Source organism: Brassica napus, chromosome A9, assembly GCF_020379485.1.
Source record: "Brassica napus cultivar Da-Ae chromosome A9, Da-Ae, whole genome shotgun sequence".
NCBI lineage: Eukaryota > Viridiplantae > Streptophyta > Magnoliopsida > Brassicales > Brassicaceae > Brassica > Brassica napus.
The window spans coordinates 3,304,467-3,326,581 of NC_063442.1; the positions used below are offsets into that span (position 1 = coordinate 3,304,467).

Consider the following 22,115-nt stretch of genomic DNA (forward strand, 5'->3'; position numbering starts at 1 on the left):
CAATACATTTTTATTTATATTCTTATAACCTATTTATTTATTTAATTATTTGGCGTCAGATTGAATGATTAAACATGTATGTGTATACCATATTTATATCATATGCAAAAGTTTTTTAATTTCCAATAATTTAATTGCTTATATCATATGCAAAATATTATAGTTTCTAATAATTTAGTTAATTATCTATATTATATATGAAGCGGTTATATATCAGAATAATCTGGTTTAGTTAATTTATATATGACTGGAATAAGTGAATCATATGTGTATATAACAAAATATACTTATTTAAAATTATCAATAAAATAATATATTACAAAAATATTTTGTGTCCTACAAATGGTAATTTTTTCAATCGTTTTAACTGATTTTTCAAACATATTAAAAATTCGGTTATAGATTATAGATAATAATTAATATTATTAAATATATTGTATACAAAAAATAGTTACATCAAAGGGCGATTAGAATAAACTGTAACTTAATATTTTTAACTGTAGAATTAAGATGTACATTTATTTGCTGTAAATTCTTTTGATGAACCTTTGTAAAGCACCGTTTTTTGTTTTGAAAATAAAGTTCTCTACAATCACCTTTTAATTTTCTAAAAAAATGGTTATAAGTTTTTTTAAAGAAAAAAAAGTTTGATTAGTTGACATATACAACTCTACACTAAATTTTCGCTATCTAAAATATCTATAGCTACAACCAATCACCCCCAAAACAATTTAGAAAATCTATCTAATTTAGGGAAATATACCATGAATTTGAATTTAAATAGTCATAAAATCTTCACTGTAATCAATCTTGCAAAAAAAAAAAAAAACTTAGGGAACCTGCCATATTTTATTGTAATATTTTTGGTTGAAGAATTTATATATTGGATTTGAAGATACGATATATCCAATATAACATCTCTTATTCTAATTGGCATATTTTGTTTCATGAAAGAATAATGAAATTCCAACTATATTATATCATATTTCAATATGATATTATAAAATTATTGTGTTAAAATTTTTTTTTAACTTTGAATAGCTATGATATTACAGTTGTGAGAATTATTATAGACGATTTTACAACCGATAATTGTATCTATCTTATTAAGATTCACATATGACTGCATCATCCTGAACCGGTCTATAAAATTCATGTTTAACGGTACTTATTGCTCCTTGCTAAAGATTTTTTGTAAACTTTTTTCTTGATTGATTTGCATAATTTCACTTTCTTTGAGACTCAAATCTTAGATATTTTTGTGTAGAAGCATTAATGAATTTTTATTCAAATTGTTAGACTAAGAGGACTTCTTTAATGTTTGAAAAAATCACATGAACTTTTAAATATATGGCTAATGTTAAAAATAAAACCACTATTTATCATGCAAAGTAAATTTATGTATATGAAAATCAAAACAAATACATGTGCAAGGGGGAATACAATTATAATACATAACGCGGTGTTAGAAAGAAGCAAACTAAAAAGGCAATCTAGCTATTCTTAAACTCAATACTGACAACAAAATAAATATATACCATTATAAAATCGTAAAAGGCAACAAATAGTAAATAAAAAAATAGCAAATTAAAAGTGTAGGACGTGTTTTTACAGGTCATATTATGTATACTTTAGATTACGATCTGCATAATCTAATAATAGAAGGGTTCAAGATTAAAAAAAGTTAGAATATAATCTTGTTCTTCTAAATTATATTGATATACTATAGCAATCATTCTCAGAAATCTCTTTACAGATTTGGATAGGATTTCATGCAGAAACAACTTGGTGTATTTCACATGAAGACATTTCCCACTTCTATATATAAAGTAAGTGAATGAGGGGTAGCCGCTCTCGGAAAACATATCATATTGTTTTGTTTTTTTGAACAAACATATCATATTGTTATAGTTCTCATTTTTAATACTTTTCTTGAAATAGTTGGCGAAATGACTTCAAGATTCATCCGTTCGATTTCTTACTCAAGGTTCTTCCCACCGATTCATCTTCACATTACATGATTGTATATGCTAATTTGACATGGATGTATGCAGTTAACTATGTATATGTCTATAAATGTGATCGATACAGGTGTGATGGGAAGAGTGAAAATGAGATGAATAACGGGGATGAAGATAGTAAATACCCTCTTGTGAGTATTTTAAGTATGCGAGGAGGAGATGGACACAATAGCTACTCCACCAACTCTCTTCTTCAGGTTCTTTCGTCTTCTATATATTTCTTTTTCTTTTCTTTTTTTTGTAGGACATGCTTACACAAACTAATGTATCATTACATATTTATATATTATATTCTATACTCAACCTTGTCATGGGTTCGAATCCTACCATGAACTAAATTGCTACTGCTTAACTAGACAAACATAGGATCAAGTCTTAGTCTTCATTAAAAAAAATCCAAAGCTGAAGTAGTCGTCGGTGTTGTTCCACGTGATGAATTAGTTGGACCCTGGCCTAGATGCGTTCGTGGTTAAAAAACACACACATTTGCTAAGTAATTTGCGTCTTTCCTTGTTTTATGCAGAGAAGAGTTTTATCAATGACCAAGCCCATCCTGGTTAAAAACACTAAAGAAATGATGAAAAACTTGGACTTTCCTAAATGCCTTAAACTAGCCGATTTGGGCTGTTCTTCAGGACAGAACACGTTCACGGTCATGTCTGATATCGTTAACACAATCATTGCGTTATGTGAAGAAAGCAACAAAAACCCTCTAGAGATAGATTGTTGTCTGAACGATCTCTCTGGTAATGATTTCAACATGACATTCAAGTTCCTAACCTTCTTCAACGATAAGCTCACAAGCAAAATACCATGCTTTGTCTCTGGAGTACCTGGTTCCTTTTACTCAAGGCTTTTTCCTCGCAAGAGTCTCCATTTCGTTCATTCAAACTACAGTCTTCATTACCTCTCTAAGGTATCATCAGCACTTAGTACCACTAATAATAATTTATTAACTGCTTCATAAGTACAAAGCTTATGACAATGAATTTGTTGGCTTGTAAGGTTCCCGACGGACTTGAGAAGAACAAGATGAGTGTGTACATAACAGGTTCAAGTCTTCCAAGTGAACACAAGGCTTACCTGAATCAGTTCCAGAAAGATTTTACGACATTTCTAAGAATGCGTTCCGAAGAAATGGTATCTAATGGACGCATGGTTCTCACATTAATCGGCAGGAAAACTCTTGATGATCCACTATACAGGGATTGTTGTCATTGGTTGACATTGTTATCCGATTCTCTGCGTGACCTAGTCTTCGAGGTAAAAAATCATTAGATATTTACATTTTGTTGATATTTTAATGTACACGGATGGTTAATCATGATCTATGTATAGGGTCTTGTGAGTGCATCAAAGGTGAGTTCGTTCAAGGTGCCGTTTTATGATCCTAACGGAGACGAAGTGAAAGAACTAATTAGAAATGAGGGTTCATTCATGGTAAACGACTTGGAGACACATATATTTGATCTCGGTCTTAGTAACGAAGAATATGGCTTGCAATCAGATAGAGCAAAAGCAGGGGAAAAAGAAGCTAATTGCATCAGAGCAGTGACTGAAACAATGCTTGTAGCTCACTTTGGAGATGCCATTAATATCGCTACATTGTTTGAAAAATATGCACATCATGTGTCGCAGCATGCTAGCTGCAAGAACAAAACGTCTGTCAGTCTAGTCGTTTCGCTGATTCGGAAATAAATTTTATTTTGTAACCCGTGCGATGTGCCCGGCCTAAATCAATATAAATCACCAACAAAAATCCATAACAAAATAAAAAAAAATTACCCATTTTGTTACGCCAAAATCTCCAGACTTAAATTTTCGGAAATTCTAATTAAAAATAATATTTTGTACCAATAATATTTAGAGATACCAGTGATATGCTCCGCGCCAGACGAATAACTAACTTTTCGATTTGATTCAATCTGCACTTTTACGAATATTCTAATATTTTTTTATCGGATATCTGATCTGTACATACTAACACAAGTTCACTTCAAATATATGTATATATAAGTTTAGGATCTGTATTATCTAATAATACAATGGATCTGTATAATCTAATAATACCATCAGTAGGTATATATTCATCTTCTATAGCAATCATTCTCAGAAATCTCTAGAGATTTGGATAGGATTTTGTGTTGAACCAACTTGGTCTATTTCACATTGAAGACGACATGTCCGCCACATCCAATATATAAATTGATTGAGGGTAGCCTCCCTCAAAAAACATATCATATTGTTATAGTTCTTATTTTTCAATAATTTTCTTCAAACAGTGCGCGAAATGAGTTCAAGATTCACCCGTTCGATTTCTTCCTCAAGGTTCTTCTCACCAATTCATCTTCACGATACATGATTGTATATGCTAATTTGACATAGATTATGCATTTATCTATGTATGTGTCTATACATGCGATCCATGCAGGTGTGATGGGAAGAGTGAATATGAGATGAATAAAGGCGATGAGGAGGATAGTAGTAAATACCCTTTTGTGAGTATTTTAAGTATGAGGAGATGGACACAATAGCTACCCCATCAACTCTCTTCTTCATGTTCTTTCATCACTATATATATATACTCGGTAATAATTCGTACCGTGCGCGGAATAAAATAATTGATTAGATTATTTATTTTACGATGTAATAAGAGATTTGTCATTTAGCTTTTTCAAAGGATGGACATTCAGATATCCGTTTGGATTCAGTTGATCTATTCGAATTTTTATTTTTAGAGTAAGAAATTTTAATATGATTCAGATATTTACAAATTTTGGTTTGAATTTGAATTGAATTTGGTTTGAATTTGGATTGGATTTGGTTCGAATCATTGCATGTTTGGTTCAGATTCGAGTTTGAGTACCTATTTTAATTATGTAATTTTAAACAAAAATCTAAATATACTCAATCCTCAACATCCAAAAATAAAAACAATATAAAAATTTACATAAAAATAGTTCAATTTAAATATTTAGATAGAGAAAAAAATATACTTCAGTATTTTGAACAAATTTTTGATTTTAGATATTTTCATATTAATTAATATCTAATAGATATAAAATTTAAAATAACTAATATATTTAAGTATATAATTGTGTTTTAGATATTTTCGGTATCCAAAATATTTCAGTTTGGATCGGATTCTGGTCTGGTTATCCAGATATTAAACTTTTAGATCCATTTGAGTACTTAATCAGTTTTAGTTTGTGTATAGTTATTACTTTCAAATCAAGTTCAGCTCGATTCTTCAGATCCAAATATTTTACCCAAACTTACTTTCTTCTGCAAATATAAAAAAACTTTCATAACCTTTTCTCATAGAATATTATCTATCAATAATTCTTAGAAACTTAAAAATATATCCAAATAATTAATAAATATTTGTAACTAACAAATAATCGAACAAGACAAGTAACTTGCAAGTAACATATTTTTGGACAAGTACTTATTTTTGACAAGTCAAATATAAGTCCAAAAATTTATTATTCGTTTAAGCCAAGCCAAATATCAAGTAAAAAGACAAGTACACGCCTTGCGCCAGTTTTACCATCCCTTGTAGTTTATCCCCGTAGAGCTGATAATGAGCCTTTTAGTTTAACTGTTGAGACTTGCGAGATTGAGACACACATCGTTGTGGAGTAACCACTAAGACCCATTGTTAATCAGACTTTGAATTTTATTACAAAATATAAAGGACAAAACTGTCTTTTCAGCGGGATACTCTCTGTTTTTTTTTTCTCTCAGGCGAAAACAGAGCGACAAGACAATAATAGTAGACACAGAGCAGCTTGTTCTTCCTCCTTTAGACTCCGCCTTCGTTTCTTCAAAGCCACGCTACCATGTGATGACAATAACGATGTGTTTATCTTCTTGTAGACTTTGTGGCTACGAATAACACGAATACCCAATAACTTGGTTCGTCTCTGTCTCATGAATCTTATCCCACATGCATTGCAAAGAGACTGTGAATTCCATTAAAAAAAACTTAAGTATATATACTTCTTGAATTATCCATTTTTTTGCTTAAATATCAAATAAAGTTATAAGTATAGTGAAGGTAGAAGAAGAGACCTTGGGACCAGATGGTCCACCTCTCCACATTGGTGTCTTGGTGGTCTTGCAATCACTGCAACACCTAACTGTCTCCTTCTCTCCTTCCATTTCCCTAGTTAAATTTAGAAGAGCAACATTGACAGGTTAAGACAATGAACAAGACCATAGCTCTCTAATGGATCAATTAAATCAAAGAACCAACCTTTGTGGGGGAAGGGTTTGATCACTATAATGAACCCTAGAGGAATGATATGGAGAAGCTGTGGGAAGATTGCTTTTCTTTTCTGGTTTGTGTTAGTCATCAAGAAAGGCTTGAAGATCTCCTTAAAAACTCTTTCATACTAGGGTGACTGTGGTAAGAAGACAAAAATGCACTTGGCTGCTCTTTTGATCAATAATGATTATGGATTTCTGGTAGATTGATGACACAAAACAAAACATTTGCCAAATCATTGTCGGGTCATGGGTGAAAAGCCAAGTGGTGTACGCACGATCAGGATCTGTGGGATTGTTTTTAATAATTATGAGTGTGTGTGTGTGTTAGAACAGAAAGTAGAAGAAACCACAGATTATGCAAATGTGTTCACATGAAGACAAGGACATAGAAAAAGTAATGAAGCAAAAGAGCCACCAATGTTTTCAATTGATTTTAGACTTTTGTGATTAGGAAGCCAATAGTCTTCTTAAGCCAAAAATATTATAAAGGGAAACAAAAGGCAATACAATAGTCTGTCCAAACCCAAAAGATTATCTTATAATAAGTTCTAGCCAAGAGAAATCAACTTTTTATTTAGATAAATAAGTGGAGGTTTGATTTGAAAGTTGATTATGTTATAAAAGATCATATAATTGGTTGATTTAGTATATATTCTGATGCTGTTTATTTTTATACTTGTTTGAGTAGAGTCTTATATAAAACGTAAAATAGATGGAAGGTTACATACCTTTTTGGCATATCCAAAGGACAATGATTCTAATTTTAAACACTGTTGCCTTGTGGGTGGATATTTTCAAACATTCTTAGAACGCCAATTTGATGTAGGCATAAAACAAGTCAACTACAAATTTAGGAAAAATGTAAACAGGTTTTGTCAAAATAATTATCGCTTATATTTTCTTAAAAAAATGTGGGTATAGGCAAAGAGGGGAAAAACATAAATAATCTGCCTATAAATAGCTTTCGTGCATTACAAGAAACCATTGAATCAAATACAGCATGTAAAGGCTACAACTTTTACAAGCCCTTTCCTATAAAAGCATTACAACTGATGGAAAAACAAATAACAAAATATAAACATGTAAACTTATTCGTTATGTATGTATAGCCTTTTATATCTGAAAGATATATCAAACATGAGCTGGGATAAAAGCCATTTGGAACAGCCATTAGCCAGAAAAAAAAACACACACACACGCAATATATATGCTGCATCTTTCGTGCACCGTAAGAATCGAAACTACTGAATCTAGTACGCTAGGCAAGCCTTCCCTCGGTTTCTGGCAGCTGCCTGTTTCCAGACTTCTCGAATTTTGAAAGCTGCCTTAATCTTGCACCACCTGGCTCTTGGAGACCCCGCAGTGTTTGTAAAACGAACATTATACGTTCCAGCTTCTTCCGTGCCAAACACGCTAACAGACAAACTATTATACATTTGTTGCTCCCAATCCGCCGCACCAGTTGACAAGTTCGAGGACATGCCCTGATGATAAGTAAAAGTATTCTCATGATCGTCCTCTTCGTTCTCGATATACCCTCTCGTGGCTAAAGTTTGTGCATCGTGGTCGTGTTCACTTATCCTGAAGCTGTTTCTCTGTAATAAATTCCGGTCGATATGAAACGTCATGTCTGGTGAGTTCTCAAAACTCTCTGGTTGGATGGTAGAGTTTGCAGCTGTGAAGTAAAGAGAACTCATAGAGCCTGATGGATCCAAAGTTCCTAAACATTAAAAAGAACATTGAATAATAATTTAGCACGTCTATTATAAGATACACATATCAAAAGACCTTAGAGTACCATAATAAACATCTTTTAGTGATATCATAAGATATTTTTTTATAATAATTTAGCAAGTCTATAATAAGATATACATATCAAAATACCTAGAGCGCGACCAGAATTAACATGTTTTATTCCTATCCTAAGATACTTTCTAATAATTTAGCAAGTCTATAATAGGATATATACATATCAAAAGACTTAGAGCCCGACTCGAATAAACATGTTTTATTCATATTCTAATCTAATAATTTAGCAAGTCTGTAATAGGATATACATATCAAAAGACCTAGAGCGCGACCATGATAAACTTGTATACCTTGAAAGTTGTTGTGCTGCAACTCAGGACATGCGATGCCATATCCGGGATTTGGCGTGCATTGCAAGGATCTTTGTGGATGTTCCACAAAGGTCTTTAAGAGGGTAAGGTCTCTATAAGCTTCTTTCTTTAACTTGTCCAGCTGATAGGTGGGTACCTCATCAGGGTTTCGAAACGTGCCATCACTTAAGGACACTTTGATCACTTCATAGACAGAGTTGAATATAAGCGATCCATCAAGAGCGTTTGCGTTGTAGATGTAACGCTCTGTTTCGTCCAAAACGCATTGCATGGCGTGGGATACAATTGCTTCCCATTTTCTCTTTGAGATCCTTCCTGACTTTGTCTCTCTACCAAGTATCTGCTCAAAATAACAATTTAGATTAGTCGATTTAGTTACATTAAAATTTAAAGATTTATTAAAATTACTTAGATTTAGAATCTTACGTTGTATAACTCATTTGGACATACGGCATACCAACGGAGTAAATCCTTGACGGTATAAATCTCCTGCTCAGCCAAACGCTTTGCCGAAACGCCACCTTTAGCTATGTTCTTCAGTCTCCAAACCTCGTCATTGGGAGACGGAGGGTAATGTTTTCTATAAGCTGCACATAACCACAATTTTAAAATTTAAATCATTTCCATAACATAAAAATAATTTATGACAAAATAACATAAAAGAACAAAATCTCTATAACAATATTAAATAAAGGATTAAATAACTTAATTACTTCAAATCTTAAACTCTTATTAATTATATCTTCACCCTTAAATACTAAACCAAAAACTCTAATCACAAAACTCAAATGAAAATACAAGATAAAAAATGTTTTCATTTTATTTTATTAATGTTATTTTGAGAAAAAAAATTGTGTGTCTTTTTGGGTAAATGTGCTTTACTATTACCGGTTATTTCTCAATTAAAAACGGTTGATAATTTAACCTAAACTCACTAACAGCGTCTACAACCCTAACCAAACGCAGTAATACTTACATTCTCCACGTTGGTCTTTACAGTTAAAAGCTTCACTCCTTGCCTCCACGGCTTCACCACCGGTTAACCTAGCACCTAACCGGAACATCCTACTCCAAGTCCAACTCGAGTTATCCGAGAACGCGACGTCTCCGGCTATCACTCCGACTCCGTTTTCAAGCGTGACAGTTACATCTCCGGTGAGTAACGGAGGTTTGCCTTCACGCTGCTTCTCAATATAGCGTTTGAACTCGTCAACGGTCCAGCTTTCCTCCGTGAAGTGAGCTTTAAGCGGCACGATCTCCACCCGACAAGATGAGAGCGGTCCCGAAACGACTCGAGCGTTCGTGGCTGTGTCCACGAGCTCGATCGCTACGGGAGAACCGTCCTCGGTTTCGATCTTGGCTCCCGTGAATATGGAAGATCGCGGCGAGTTGATGAACCGCAGCTTGAGACGTGAACGCGACGACGGCGTTTCCGAACGTGAGCGTTCGGTTTGGGACCACGACGAAAAGAGATAAGGTCGTTGATTAAGACGATGATCAAGCTCCTCTCCGACCTATAATCATAAAAGAAAAGATAATTAATTACTACTTACATATATCATATAATATATATATATATATATATATATAACTAAGCACATGTTTGCAAGTTTCAACAACATACGATCATGTTCGTGTGCAGACAAACTAAATCGACAGCCAAACACACATGTACTTTCGTTATATGCATATAATTAGATGATTAAGACTATTTAGTTATATGTTTATAATGATATAGTGCTATATAATAACTAGACTCAGGACCATTCATTGTTGATACGGAGCCCACAAAATTTAGAACCACAGAAATTAAAACGGAACCGAAGAGAAGAACAAGTCGGTCAAAGCTGGTGGCTATGTAGGAACAGTTTCATTTACGTTTTAACTAATCCCGTGATTAAATTAAGATTCTTGTTTAATTATATGGTTTACATATGCTCCCCGAGTGAGTTATTTAATTGAAAAAGGACGAGAAAACTCACCATTTTTCTGAGCAGGGGCTCCATCCAAACCATGAGTCGATGATTCGGCAGATCTCTCATCACTCTATTCACAGTACTGTGGTTTACATGACAACTCAAAAGTTAAAACGCTTGATCGAAAATAAACGAAACAGAAAAGAAAAGAAAAATTTGTCTTGTAAGATATGCATAGGAGAAACTAACTTCTTGAATGTGAATCTACGAGCTTTTAAACCACTGTGTCCACTAGACCCATGCAAATTTAGAATGTTTCGCATTTCGACTGATCACATGGAAGTTTTAGTGAAAGAAAATGGTCTTTGTTTGTGTGTGAGAGAGAGATAGGAGAGAGCAAATGATGATTAATTATATATATAGAGTGATAAAGCAATGACGAAGCAACCTCGAAACTTCCCGGAAAGATTCGTTGCTCTATCGAGTTTAGTAGTGCTGCAATACATCAACCACGCTAAAGTTAGTTGCTTAGTTTTTCGTTAATTAATTAAACCTAAACTATAACGACACTTGTCTAGTGTCATATATTTATTTGTTACTAAATCAAGATGGTTGAATCATTTTGTACAAACTAAAATTCAGCTTGTAATTATATATAACATGTATTTAAAATTTTAAATCCATGTATAACCGGCTTTTTCAAGAACACCCTCACATATTGGAAAAAAGTCGGTTAAAAAGTGGATCAAAATAATGCCCTTTGTCTAAAAAAGATAAGTGGATCAATATAATAACTTAGTCTATACATATTTTATTCTGCAAGTTATTGACTTGTTAAAACTATAAAAATGAACAGGGGTTGCTAATTCTCTTCCAAAAACTCGTTCTTGTTTCGTCATTCGTTTTTGGGAGAATCAGCAAGCGTATTCATTTTTATATCATTTTCTTATATTTTTACACTTATTTTTATATATCTATCTAATTAGTTTGAAGCTTATAAGCTTTTAAAAATCTCAAACAAAATAAAACAGCTATTACAATTTTTGTTTGAACAATAATATTCCAAAGAAAGAGAAAAATATCGTTGACCTAGTTAAAACAAGAAAAAGACAACCATTTCATTAAGAAAAGTTTGATGACTTTGGATCTTGATTACATAAGTAATATAAAAGTTCACTTGTATAGTTTATGTCAGAGACTCTGACATGAGTCTGCATTTGTTGTTGTTGTCAGATATATAAGATCCTGCATTTAGTTATGTGTAAGAATTGCATCTTAATTAGATCATGTTACAATCTACGCGTTTATAAGAGTTATTATTTAAAACGGTTTGTCCGTTTCTCGATTATTTGGCATGAGAGAAACGCAACCTCCTGGTGCTAAATAATCGTGCTAGCATGCATAACGAACCCTACTCGGCTACTCATGCACTGATTTTGAGTTGACCTTACTAATTAGAGCTTAAACAAAAAAAACCTTTATAGTTAAGAGCAATAATTTCTTATTCCACAGGTACCTTTAGTACGGTACTATATATAGCTTCCTAACTAGTATAACGGTATCGTACAAATCGAATTAACTTAAATAAAATGAATATCCAGATTGCTAGAATAATCTGTTCATTTAGGTTTTGGTAATGACGATTGGGAAACTGCATTGTTTAGGGTTTAGGGTTCAAACACTTTCTAGGGATTTTAGGTTTCTTGGATTCTAACATTAATTTTGAAATTCTCTATATTGTTATTTATAAACGTTAACAGGAAACTTTTAAAATCGATTGGATAATTCTCCAATCTTGTCCAATGTAGATAGTATTTTTGGCCTCAAAAAAAATTATAGGATAAGAATATCAAATTCTAGCAAGTAAAACTACAGTCGGGTGGTTTCCACCTATATCAACCTTAAATTGGTCTAATTAGCTTAATGAAATATTTCAGTTTTTGAACTATTTTGAAAATTTATAAACCAGCCAAGTCGTTGACATAAAGGGTTGACAAGGCTAGATCTTCAACTAAAAAGCACATGGCCCCATAAAAACACGCTTAGGTGAAACCGTAACGCGCTTTTAAGTAAGTTATCATCTCATATGTTAATAATGTTCATAAAAAAAGTTATCATCATATATATTAAAATTTAACATAAATATTAATTAAGTGTTTCCAAAATTGGAAGGACAAAGATGCAGAAAAACATTGGAACATTATTTTCTGCATCAACGCGTTCGGCTAATAGACAACCTCCCTCTTTGATGGAAGCAAAAAAAAACGACACATGCGACTATCTACAAAAACAAAAACGACAAATACATAGTGTTTTTGTACATGGGTTAAAAATGCTAAATATCATAAATAGTGTTTTTGTTTGTATCACACTAAATTACTCTACATCCCAAACTTTAACTCTAATCACTAAATCTTACACTCAAATATTGTTCCCTCTTATATTAAATTTTTGTGTCCAAAATCTTACACTCAAATATATAAATATATTTATTTTTTACCTTTTAATAAATACCTTGAACTCTAATCACTAAATTTCTTATAAATATTTTACTCAGAATAGTACTAATTAAAATCAGGTAGGGATTTTGTGTAGGAAGAGATACACGTCGATTGCTAATAAAGAACGTAGTTTTGAAGATTTAGAACGTATGGAATTAGTATACAATAGGTTTTTCTTTTAAGTGTTGGAATCTGTCAATTATAGCAAAACTAAAAGTTATAAAAGGTTCAAAAAATGTTGTTTGTAAAATAACATTTGAGTTTTTGATTTTTTTTTAAATGAAAAAATAAATTTGAAGAGAAAATTATTAGTAAATCTTGCCAGCTTTTCAGATATACATCACAATAATAAGTAAGATACTTCTTAATTCTTTATCAGTTGATTCATCCTATGATAGGATATTATCCAATTTTACATATTGTATATATAGGAAAATAATGCAATGATATCTTTACAAGATACATTTCCTTTGATATGATTTCTACGGGAAATATTTACTTAACCATCTATTGTTAATGTATTGAATCATGTAGCTATTAGGATTGGACTAGTCAGAGATAAGATATAGCGCCGGGGTTAATTTTTTCCTTTCGGTAACAAATAACATTCATTTTATTTGATTTTCTATTATTCATATTCTAGAATATCGAGGTCCGGAACTAGAGAGACCTGATTATACATTATATTGCGATAAAGATTGGAGTAAAAATATTCATTATATTAAGCCAATAATACTAATTAGATGGAAGTACCGTTGTTGTGCGGGCATGATCAGTCTCGGAGGGTTGCCCCTTCTAACTGTCATATGCGGTCGCATGTGATAAATTAATCTATGTTTTTTAAAAGGTTGGCGTGTAATATTTGTATAAATACATTTCTTGAAACTTTTTCTGGGTGCAAATATTAAGAAAATTTCTTGAAAATTTCCTTACATATACGAGGAAAACATAAGGAAACTAAGGGACGCCGAATAGTCAAAGTAACTGTTGATTGATATATTTGATCATCGAGCCATGTAATTAACTAATCACTTTTGACGTGTCATTCATGAAAATCTTAATTTAGAACCATGAAACTCATAAATTTAGGACTTAAAAAAAAAAGAATTTCAGACGTATTGCAGTACTAAATATTGTGAAAGAGACATCTGTAGTTATCATTCTAGACATGTTTTTTCTACATGTAGGTACTACACTCATGAATGTGTCAGAGTACATGTAGATCTATGTAGTATTTTTTTTTGTTTGTTAAAAATTAAGTATTAGTGAACCAAGCATCCAGGAAGTTTCGGACATAGATCCTGTATTAGATACTATCGGACGATAGATCATCTGTTAGATACTAACTTTTAAACTTGTTGCAGAAGTACTTGCATCGTAGCACGTGAGTGTTGGACACACCGTCCATACGTGTGCTAATTTGTTTTTTTTTTTCACTTTTGCTTTTGTTCATTCAAACCAACAACGTTCGCAAATACAATAAAGAGTTTATTTGCCAAGTAACCAAAACAAAAATTAAAATTAGATCTGTAGAGAGATGGTAGAAAGAGACAGGAAGAAAAACAAAAGGGTAAGGTTTTGGTTATTTAGTGAATTATAGTTTTTTTGAAGGTTATATGGCCTAATTTGTCTATATTAAACTTTCTTGCTACCAAGTTTAAAAAAGAACGAGCAAGAAAGAAAAAAAAAGTTTAAAAAAGAACGAGCAAGAAAACTAGACCGTGTGCTAATTTGTTATGATGATACATTTTTAAAGAATTAATAATGAATAGTTCAGAAAAAATGTTTTGTATTTGAATTACTAAATCCTCAAAACATCGATTTTGTGATTGAAATATCAAAACACAACGTGTAATCCTTACAATTATTTTCTAATGTAAAAATTTGGTATAACTTTTTTTTAACCCTGGATAATTATAATACTATTACAACTATGAAAAATATTACAGACAATTTTATAGTCGACAATACGAAGATTCATACTTGACTGTATCACCTGAGCCGCCTTATGGAATCCACGTTTGACGGTATTTCTTGCACCATGCTGCAGATATTTTGTAAGTATTTTCTCTTTTAATTCACATAATTCTGCTTTTTCTAGAAATTGAAACTCAGACCTCATGGTGTAAAAGCATTAATGAACTTTTGGTCAAACCACTAGACCAAAGGAACTTACTAATAGCTAGGAATCAATTGCCTAATATGAAACCTAATGATCTTCTAACCGGTGTAACTAGACCTGCAATTTGGTTTCTTCGATTAGTTCATGTTGGTTAGTTCGGATTTTGGCTAGTTCGGGTCGGTCGAAATCTCACCAAAATGAACTGAATTTTTTTGGTTAGGTTTGGTTTTTGGTTAGTTCAGTTTCAAAAAAATTTACCAAAGTTTTTGGTTTTGCAGTTATTTCAATTAAATTTTTGGTTTAATTTGAATAAATTCAAAAAAAAATCAGTTATTTCGTTATTTTGGTTCGGATTTTAGTTAGTTTGTTCAGAGTTTCAGTTAAGATTGATGCTATTTGGAATTTATTTTAGAAACCAAACTAACGGATTGCTGAACCGAACCAAAATCCGAAATCTTTTAGTTGCTGAACTGAACCAAACCTTTAAATCGAACTAACTGAAAATTAAACTTTTCGGGTCGGTTCGGTTTGGCAAAAGTTTGGTTTGGGTAATAACAGCATGCCAAGGTGTAACGTTTGCTTCGTGTGGTGCTGCTGGCTACGATCCTTTGACAAACTTAACAGTGATATATCCTCCAATTTCATCCACATATTTATAAACAAACAAATTATCTTATATTTTCTCCCTAAACATATCTAAAGGTAGGTCTTAACAAAATAACTGTTGTATCTGTGTGTCTTAAATCTCTGTACACCAGTAAAAGTCTATCACTCGTGGGTCGGACGATGTCTTTTAGGTTTAGGAATTTTAGATAAGTATGTATTCATAAAAAAAAAAAATCGGGTTTTAAGACTGCTATAAATATAAGTCTACAGATTTGGAAAATTATTCATTCACACAATAATAAAAAACCTTAAACGAATATTTACCTCAATATGTTTTGTTCTCTACTGTCTTTTTGATTAATTTGTGGCTGTTTACAACGATAACAGTAAGATTATATTGTTATTAAAGGGAACAATACCGTTTAACAACAATTGCGAATAGTTTGAAGAGCATATAGAGAAATTGAATGGAAGGTTTGGAGAAGAAAAGACAAATCTGATAACTGAGAGTAGCTTTATTCGCTGTTGTGTGTGGTAGTAGCGATATCACCAACACCTACTTTGGCATTCCTGCTATGCAACTCAAAATACGACTTCGATTCTTTCACCTCTCCTTTAGCCGAAAATGCTATACTATATCATTTACATGTCCACCTTTTCAGTAGCATCATAATTCATTTTTGCAATTTTTCTTTAATGTTGTTCATCACATGATATTTGTAGACACTCTTTGACCGTGGAGCAAGAAGAGTTCGTACCAGCTTTAGGATGTATCCAATCACGGAGAACCTTTGTTCGAGGAGTCTTACGATGGTTCCTATAATGACGCATAAAAACTTTACAATGACAAGCTCTCAGCAAATACTGATTTGCTTTCTAGAAATTTAGTGGAGAATACTTTAATCTATGTCGACATCTATAATCCTCTTCTCGAGATCATTTTAAACCCTAAGAACTATGGTAGTTATTATTATTATTATTATTTTTATTTCTACAACCGCAAATTCTAAACCAGTTAACCTTTTTCTCATCGTGGATGCTCAAGATTTCAAGTGGTTGGTTTAGGATTTTGTGGAACCGGACTATTAAAAGTAGCTGTGCTTTGCAACAAATTCACACCAATATCTTACTCAAGATCTGACTGTGTCTTGGGATAGTTGCCGTCCAACTGAAAAGACATTTAATCATATCTCAAACAAATGCTTTTGATTAATGACTCTCCTGTACTTTTTTAACTTCAAATAATTTTCTGTTTGGCACAAAACAGCATACGAACTTATTTGGATTTAATTAAAATAAGTTTCTACTGTCCATTTCATATTTGTATATTTCACTGTCATTCGTTTTATGTTTACTTGCCAAACTTCACTTTAGTTCCACCTTTTTCAGGTTTGCATGATTTGATAAGGTTTGAGGTTCATATATATAATAAACTCAAGTAGAGATATACTCCTCATATTTTACAATGATGAATACCGAATTGAGAAAAAACACTTTCAGTAACAACATTAACGAAGTATAATGATTAAAGCAGGGAAACTTGCATATGCGACAATCCTCACATGAACCAATTCCATGTGCCGTTTCTTTCACAAGCTTAATAACAAAATAATCCCAAAGGTGTAATTAACAGAAACAGAAAAAAGCTCTAATAACTGTACACAAACGTGTTCGACAAAAACAGAAGAAATACTAAATGGTGGTGGACAGAGATTGCCAAATGGTGACAATTTGGAGCGCATTGATTACGATTTCTACAAATATATAAAGTCACCAAGATGTTGAAATAACTCTGTTTTTTCTTTTACAATGCTGAAATGACTTTTAATTAGTAATAATAATGAAAATTGGAATAAGATTAGCAAATTAGTAAAATATAAGAAAGTGGAGCCCGAAAACCCATTTTGTGGCTCCCAAAAACAATGGAAAATAAACTATTACGATTTGGCATATTATTAGACCTCTGCACTCTGCAGCACCGTTTACTATAAAGTTTTTGCATGGTTCTATAACTGAAAAGAAGATATGTCATTTACTATAAACTATTGCAATATGCTACTGATTCAGGCATTCAGCTAATTGGACTGCAACTTTGTTTTATGATCCATAATCCATTTTTTTAATAAAATTTGAAGAAATCCACATTTTACTGAAAGCTGTAAACAATAAATTCGACACAAGAAATTATTAAAAAAATAAAAAAGGATATAAACATTTAATTCAGTTTATTTATTATTTGGTCAAAATTCAATTTAATTTAATTTACAGAGGTGGTGGGGGAAGTGAGAGAGTGGAAAATTCAAAACGCAGCTCTCTCTCTCTCTCTCTCTCTCTCTTCACCTCTCGTCACATCAATCCACACTGTATAGTATCTGTTTTCTTCTTCTTCTTCTTCTTCTTCTTCTTCTTCTTCTTCAAGTTCTCTGCTCTGCTTCTTCACTCTCCATTGGTCCCAAATCCCAAATCTTTACTCTCATTTTTAACCTTTACTGATCTGACCCATCTCTCAAAAACCTCTCCTTTCTCTTTCTTCTGACTCCCTTTTCGATTTCAATTCTCAGTTGCTTTGGTTCAAGTGAGTGAAATTGCTTGTAACCTTCACAAGATCCCAATTTGGAAAGAGCCCGTTATCGAAAGTTTCGGTCTTTGGCATCTCAACTCAAGTTAACCAATAGGTAAAAGCGGTTCACGTTCTGATCTGATTGATTCCTGTAAAAAGTTCAAGTCTTTTTGTTTTTTTTTTTTGTTGTATCTATGTGTCTATTATCTTATTCGAGTTGTCTTGTCTTCACAGCTACGTTCTGTATTATCCTGTGGTGTCCACTTTTAGATTAAACCTGTCTTAATCTCCATTTACTTCAGATTAATAGTTGTGTCAATTATTGATGTTTTTATTTATACCAATCTTTAAGCCGTTTTTTTTGGTTTGTCTACTACAGTTTCTCAATTCAAGATCCCATTTTGTTGCATTGTAGATGGAAGAATAATTGAAAAAAGATGGAAGTTGTTGAGAGGAAACGATCTAGAGGAGGGTTCTTGAATCTATTTGATTGGCCTGGAAAGTCCCGGAAGAAGCTCTTCTCTTCTGACAGCTCGGAACTCTCAGGTGTGTCTTACAGTATTGCCTTTGTAATGGTCACAGCTAGTTAAGAAATGTTTAGCTCAGTTCTTGTGGCATCATGTAGATATGTCTAGTTTAAGGAAAATGTACTTCTCTTTAGAAGGATTTGATTATATGGTTAAAGTTACGGTCTATGCATTCAAAAAATCGGTATAGGCACCCGCCTAAACAATAGTGCCTATTATCACCACCTAGCGATTTCTTGAACATTGGTTAAAGACAATGTTGTTCTTGTTCTTGAATTCATAATGCTGTGAGTGATTCATCTTGTTTTTGTATCAGAAGAACCAAAGCAGACGAAACAGAATGTTCAAAACCTCTCTAGTCTTTCTCTCGTGAGTTTCCTCAATACTATTTCCTTGCTTATATCAAGTACCCTTCGTCTTCTTTATTTGTTTGATGTGAATTATTATACAGATTGAGGTTGATGAAGTTAGCAAGAATTTGAGTTACAACCCAAGAAGTGAGTCAAGCTGCTGTGCATCTTCTGTTACCAGTGATGATGAGGGCCAGGGAACAAGAGCCCCAAGTGTGGTTGCGAGGCTCATGGGTTTAGAGTCTTTACCAGTACCAAATGTCCAAGAGCCTCGGTTTAACCCTGATCTTGATCCATTCTTCCTTAGACCTTCACGTAACACAAGCAAATGGAATGCATATGAGAATCTTGGTTATGTAAATCTCCGTAGTGACTATGATGGAGGAGTATCTTGGGAACATTTGGATTCAAGAACGAATGAAGGACGCAACCGACCCATTGAGAGGTTCCAGACTGAAACTTTTCCTCCCAGGTTGGCCAAACCGATCTGCGTCACCAACAATAGGCTCTTGTCTCCTATCAGGAGTCCTGGCTTTGTCCCGTCTAGGAACCCTGTTTATGTAATGGAAGCAGCTTCGAAAATGATTGAACCAAGTCCTAGGATGGCTGCTAGAACGCGGTTTTCGCCACCGTCTAACTCTCCTTCATCGGTTCCTATGAGGATTCAAGATTTAAGAGAGAAGCTAGAAGCTGCGCAGAAAGTGTCAAACCGAAAGCACAACGAGAAGAGAGCATCAGCATCAGTCATGACACCATCAGCTAGTAATAGTAAGTACATGGGGAAAGACAGTTCTTCTGATGGTTTGAAGAGAAAAGTGAAGCCACCTTCTGTATCAAAGACCAGCACAACGCCCTTAAGCGTCAGCAGAGCAAGCCAAAAGGAGAAAGCAGAAGCTAAAAATGGTATAGTCAAAAGCCAGAATGGTCTCAGAGGAAGGAGTGCGCTTAAGCAGAACTACCAGAAACAGAACCAACGCTCAGTAACCTCGGCTTCGAACCAAAAAAGCAGCAGTGTAGTTAACAAAGTTGTGAACAAGGCTCCAGTGTCAAAGCAGCAAGGTTCAACAACGGCATTGGCTGGAAAGAACACTTCTCTATCTTTGTCTCGCAAGAAGACTCTTCCCAGGAGCAAAAAGCAAGAAACTGGAATCTCCAATGATAAACGGATCAAAAGGAATGAAAACGTGATAAAATGTAACATCACCATTGATAACACAGGCAAAGATGATGGGAAAAAGGAAATGGATGTGATCTCATTCACGTTCTCGTCGCCCATCAAAGGCTTATCATCTGATTCACTATCTTCCACCCAAGGAATTGACCAGGAGACGGACTCTGCAGTTAGTTTCGATATGTTTGGTGGAGATTCTTTAAATGTTCTGTTAGAGAAAAAGCTCAGAGAGCTGACTTGTAAGCTTGAGTCTTCTAGCTGTAGCTTGACTCAAGAAGAGTCTTCACGCTTCAGTGCAAAAGATGGGGTGAACGGTGGAATGGTTTCATCTTCATCAGAGTGTGATAAGTCGACACAAAACGGTATGGATAGAGTTTTGTCCGAGAGTGAATCGGTTTCTGACTGCACTTCATTCTATGACAAACAAAAATTCCAGGTTAGTTGTTTTCTGATCCAGCTAAGAGACCAAGTATCTAATCTATATGCAGTTTCTTGCTTGCCATATTTAGCATTCTATAGTTTTAGTGTCTTTAACTAGTTAAGACTTTCTCACTGGTTATGTTTTGTGTAATATCTTTTATTCTGGAAAAAGATGATACAAGCAGAAGAACAGGAAGTAAGCAGCATTAGCACTGTGACAGAAGCTGATGATTTCAGAAGCTCCTGCAGCAAGGGCTTCTCAGATTGTAGACAGACCACAGAACATGGTTTGTGAAGTCCACATTCTTCCTGCAAAACTTAAATCTTTAAGACACTGTTTGCATTGAATAGGAAGCTTGATTGCAGCTAATTATACTTTTCTAAATGCTTTACAGAGATTAAATCCTCACCAGATCAAGAATTCACATGGGTTTCATCAGCACAAGAAGAGTCTGAACTCTCAGAATCTGTAATAACATTGGCTTATTCAGAAGATGAAGAAAGGCTGGACTGGGAGCTTGAGTACATATCTGAGATCCTCAGTTCTGACCAACTGATGCTGAAAGAGTTCGCTTTGGGAATGGCTGTTGACATATTACCTGCGAGCCTCTTTGATGAAATAGAGGGCCGTGGAGAGGCAACAGCAGCCAAGCTGAGGAGAAGGACAGTGTTTGATTTTGTTAACAACTCCTTAGCACTCAAATGCGAGCAGATGTTTAGGGGTACCTGCAGAGGGATATTGGGGAAAGAAGGGATTCTGTTCGAACGTAGAGATTGGTTAGCTGAAGAACTCAACAGAGAGGTTCACGGGTTGAAGAAGATGAGGGAGATGATGATGGACGAGCTTGTTGACAAAGAGATGAGCAGTTTGGAAGGGTGTTGGCTTGATTTCGAGAGAGAGACTTATGAAGAAGGCGTTGACATTGAAGGAGAGGTAGTTTCTGCGTTGGTTGATGATTTAGTTAATGATCTTGTCTCAGTGTTCAAAGAACAACATCGAAGCCAAGGACATGGGTTAGTTTCTGCTTTGGTTGAGTCTGATCTTCTCTCAGCATTCTAGAAGCTCCTGGTCTATGTCTCTGAGCATTCCTTATATATTTTTCAAAAGTTCTTTTGATTTGTTCTGTATTGTCTACATGGGTAAATCCTTTTAAAGGTCAAATGAAATGCAAATAAACTACTATAATGATTAAGAAAGTGTTACAGAATCACTCTTCTTCTTCAAGAGGAAAAAGGATGAAAAAAAACAATGAAAGATTAATCTTACCGAGTTAATTTGAAATAAAGTTCAGTTTGGTTAAATTGGGTTTTGAAAATTTTACCAAATTTTTTTATTTCAGTTAGATTTTGGTTTAGTTTTGTAAAATTTTTGAATAACTTCTGTTAATTTTAGTTAATTCTTTTAGAAATTAGATTAGCTCGATTAGTTCGTTTGGGTTTTTGGTATGTAGAAAACCAAAGTAACCATTTCCGAACCAAAAACCAAACTTTTTTAGAAAACCTACCGAATTTTCTAACCGAACTAAGTT

At 33.5% G+C, this 22,115-nt stretch overlaps 3 protein-coding genes and 1 long non-coding RNA gene across 8 annotated transcripts; 2 read left to right on the forward strand and 2 right to left on the reverse strand.

Moving 5' to 3' along the window:
• Window positions 1-1,120: 1,120 nt before the first annotated feature.
• On the forward strand, window positions 1,121-3,735 carry LOC106364005 (salicylate/benzoate carboxyl methyltransferase-like). Its single transcript, XM_013803654.3, has 6 exons — window positions 1,121-1,829; window positions 1,942-1,987; window positions 2,092-2,218; window positions 2,545-2,937; window positions 3,027-3,284; window positions 3,360-3,735. The coding sequence occupies exons 2-6, from the start codon at window positions 1,950-1,952 to the stop codon at window positions 3,717-3,719; spliced, it is 1,176 nt and encodes a 391-aa protein (XP_013659108.2). The 5' UTR covers window positions 1,121-1,829; window positions 1,942-1,949; the 3' UTR covers window positions 3,720-3,735.
• LOC125577710 lies at window positions 2,946-3,268 on the reverse strand. The gene is made up of 2 exons (XR_007316105.1): window positions 3,188-3,268; window positions 2,946-3,104 (listed from the first exon to the last, which is right to left on the reverse strand). It is a non-coding gene; the product is annotated as an uncharacterized LOC125577710 (long non-coding RNA).
• Window positions 3,736-7,228: 3,493 nt separating the features above from the next.
• LOC106365866 (calmodulin-binding protein 60 G-like) lies at window positions 7,229-10,796 on the reverse strand. Of its 2 annotated transcripts, XM_013805373.3 has the most exons (6): window positions 10,579-10,796; window positions 10,396-10,471; window positions 9,390-9,927; window positions 8,840-9,000; window positions 8,393-8,753; window positions 7,229-8,013 (listed from the first exon to the last, which is right to left on the reverse strand). In XM_013805373.3, exons 1-6 carry the CDS (start codon window positions 10,650-10,652, stop codon window positions 7,544-7,546), a joined length of 1,680 nt encoding a protein of 559 aa, XP_013660827.2. In that variant the 5' UTR covers window positions 10,653-10,796; the 3' UTR covers window positions 7,229-7,543. The 2 variants fall into 2 exon arrangements, with proteins under 2 accessions (XP_013660827.2, XP_013660828.2); XM_013805374.3 differs by lacking the exons at window positions 10,396-10,471; window positions 10,579-10,796 and adding an exon at window positions 10,038-10,175.
• Window positions 10,797-17,648: 6,852 nt separating this feature from the next.
• On the forward strand, window positions 17,649-21,797 carry LOC106365867. Of its 4 annotated transcripts, none has more exons than XM_013805376.3 (6): window positions 17,649-18,233; window positions 18,498-18,664; window positions 18,962-19,014; window positions 19,097-20,602; window positions 20,759-20,873; window positions 20,982-21,797. In XM_013805376.3, the coding sequence occupies exons 2-6, from the start codon at window positions 18,556-18,558 to the stop codon at window positions 21,644-21,646; spliced, it is 2,448 nt and encodes an 815-aa protein (XP_013660830.2). In that variant the 5' UTR covers window positions 17,649-18,233; window positions 18,498-18,555; the 3' UTR covers window positions 21,647-21,797. The 4 variants fall into 4 exon arrangements, with proteins under 4 accessions (XP_013660830.2, XP_022547969.2, XP_013660829.2 ...); XM_022692248.2 differs by having other exon boundaries at window positions 18,965-19,014; XM_013805375.3 differs by having other exon boundaries at window positions 18,534-18,664.
• Window positions 21,798-22,115: the final 318 nt, after the last annotated feature.

Coding starts and splice junctions, on each gene's coding strand:
- LOC106364005 (XM_013803654.3), top strand. CDS start 1,950: ATGACTTCAAGATTCATCCGTTCGATTTCTTACTCAAG. Junction 1,988..2,091: donor CGTTCGATTTCTTACTCAAG/GTTCTTCCCACC, acceptor TGATCGATACAG/GTGTGATGGGAAGAGTGAAA. Junction 2,938..3,026: donor GTCTTCATTACCTCTCTAAG/GTATCATCAGCA, acceptor TTGGCTTGTAAG/GTTCCCGACGGACTTGAGAA.
- LOC106365866 (XM_013805373.3), bottom strand. CDS start 10,652: ATGCGAAACATTCTAAATTTGCATGGGTCTAGTGGACACAGTGGTTTA. Junction 9,928..10,395: donor AGCCCCTGCTCAGAAAAATG/GTGAGTTTTCTC, acceptor TTATGATTATAG/GTCGGAGAGGAGCTTGATCA. Junction 8,754..8,839: donor GTCCAAATGAGTTATACAAC/GTAAGATTCTAA, acceptor TATTTTGAGCAG/ATACTTGGTAGAGAGACAAA.
- LOC106365867 (XM_013805376.3), top strand. CDS start 18,556: ATGGAAGTTGTTGAGAGGAAACGATCTAGAGGAGGGTTCTTGAATCTA. Junction 20,603..20,758: donor ATGACAAACAAAAATTCCAG/GTTAGTTGTTTT, acceptor TTCTGGAAAAAG/ATGATACAAGCAGAAGAACA. Junction 20,874..20,981: donor TAGACAGACCACAGAACATG/GTTTGTGAAGTC, acceptor AATGCTTTACAG/AGATTAAATCCTCACCAGAT.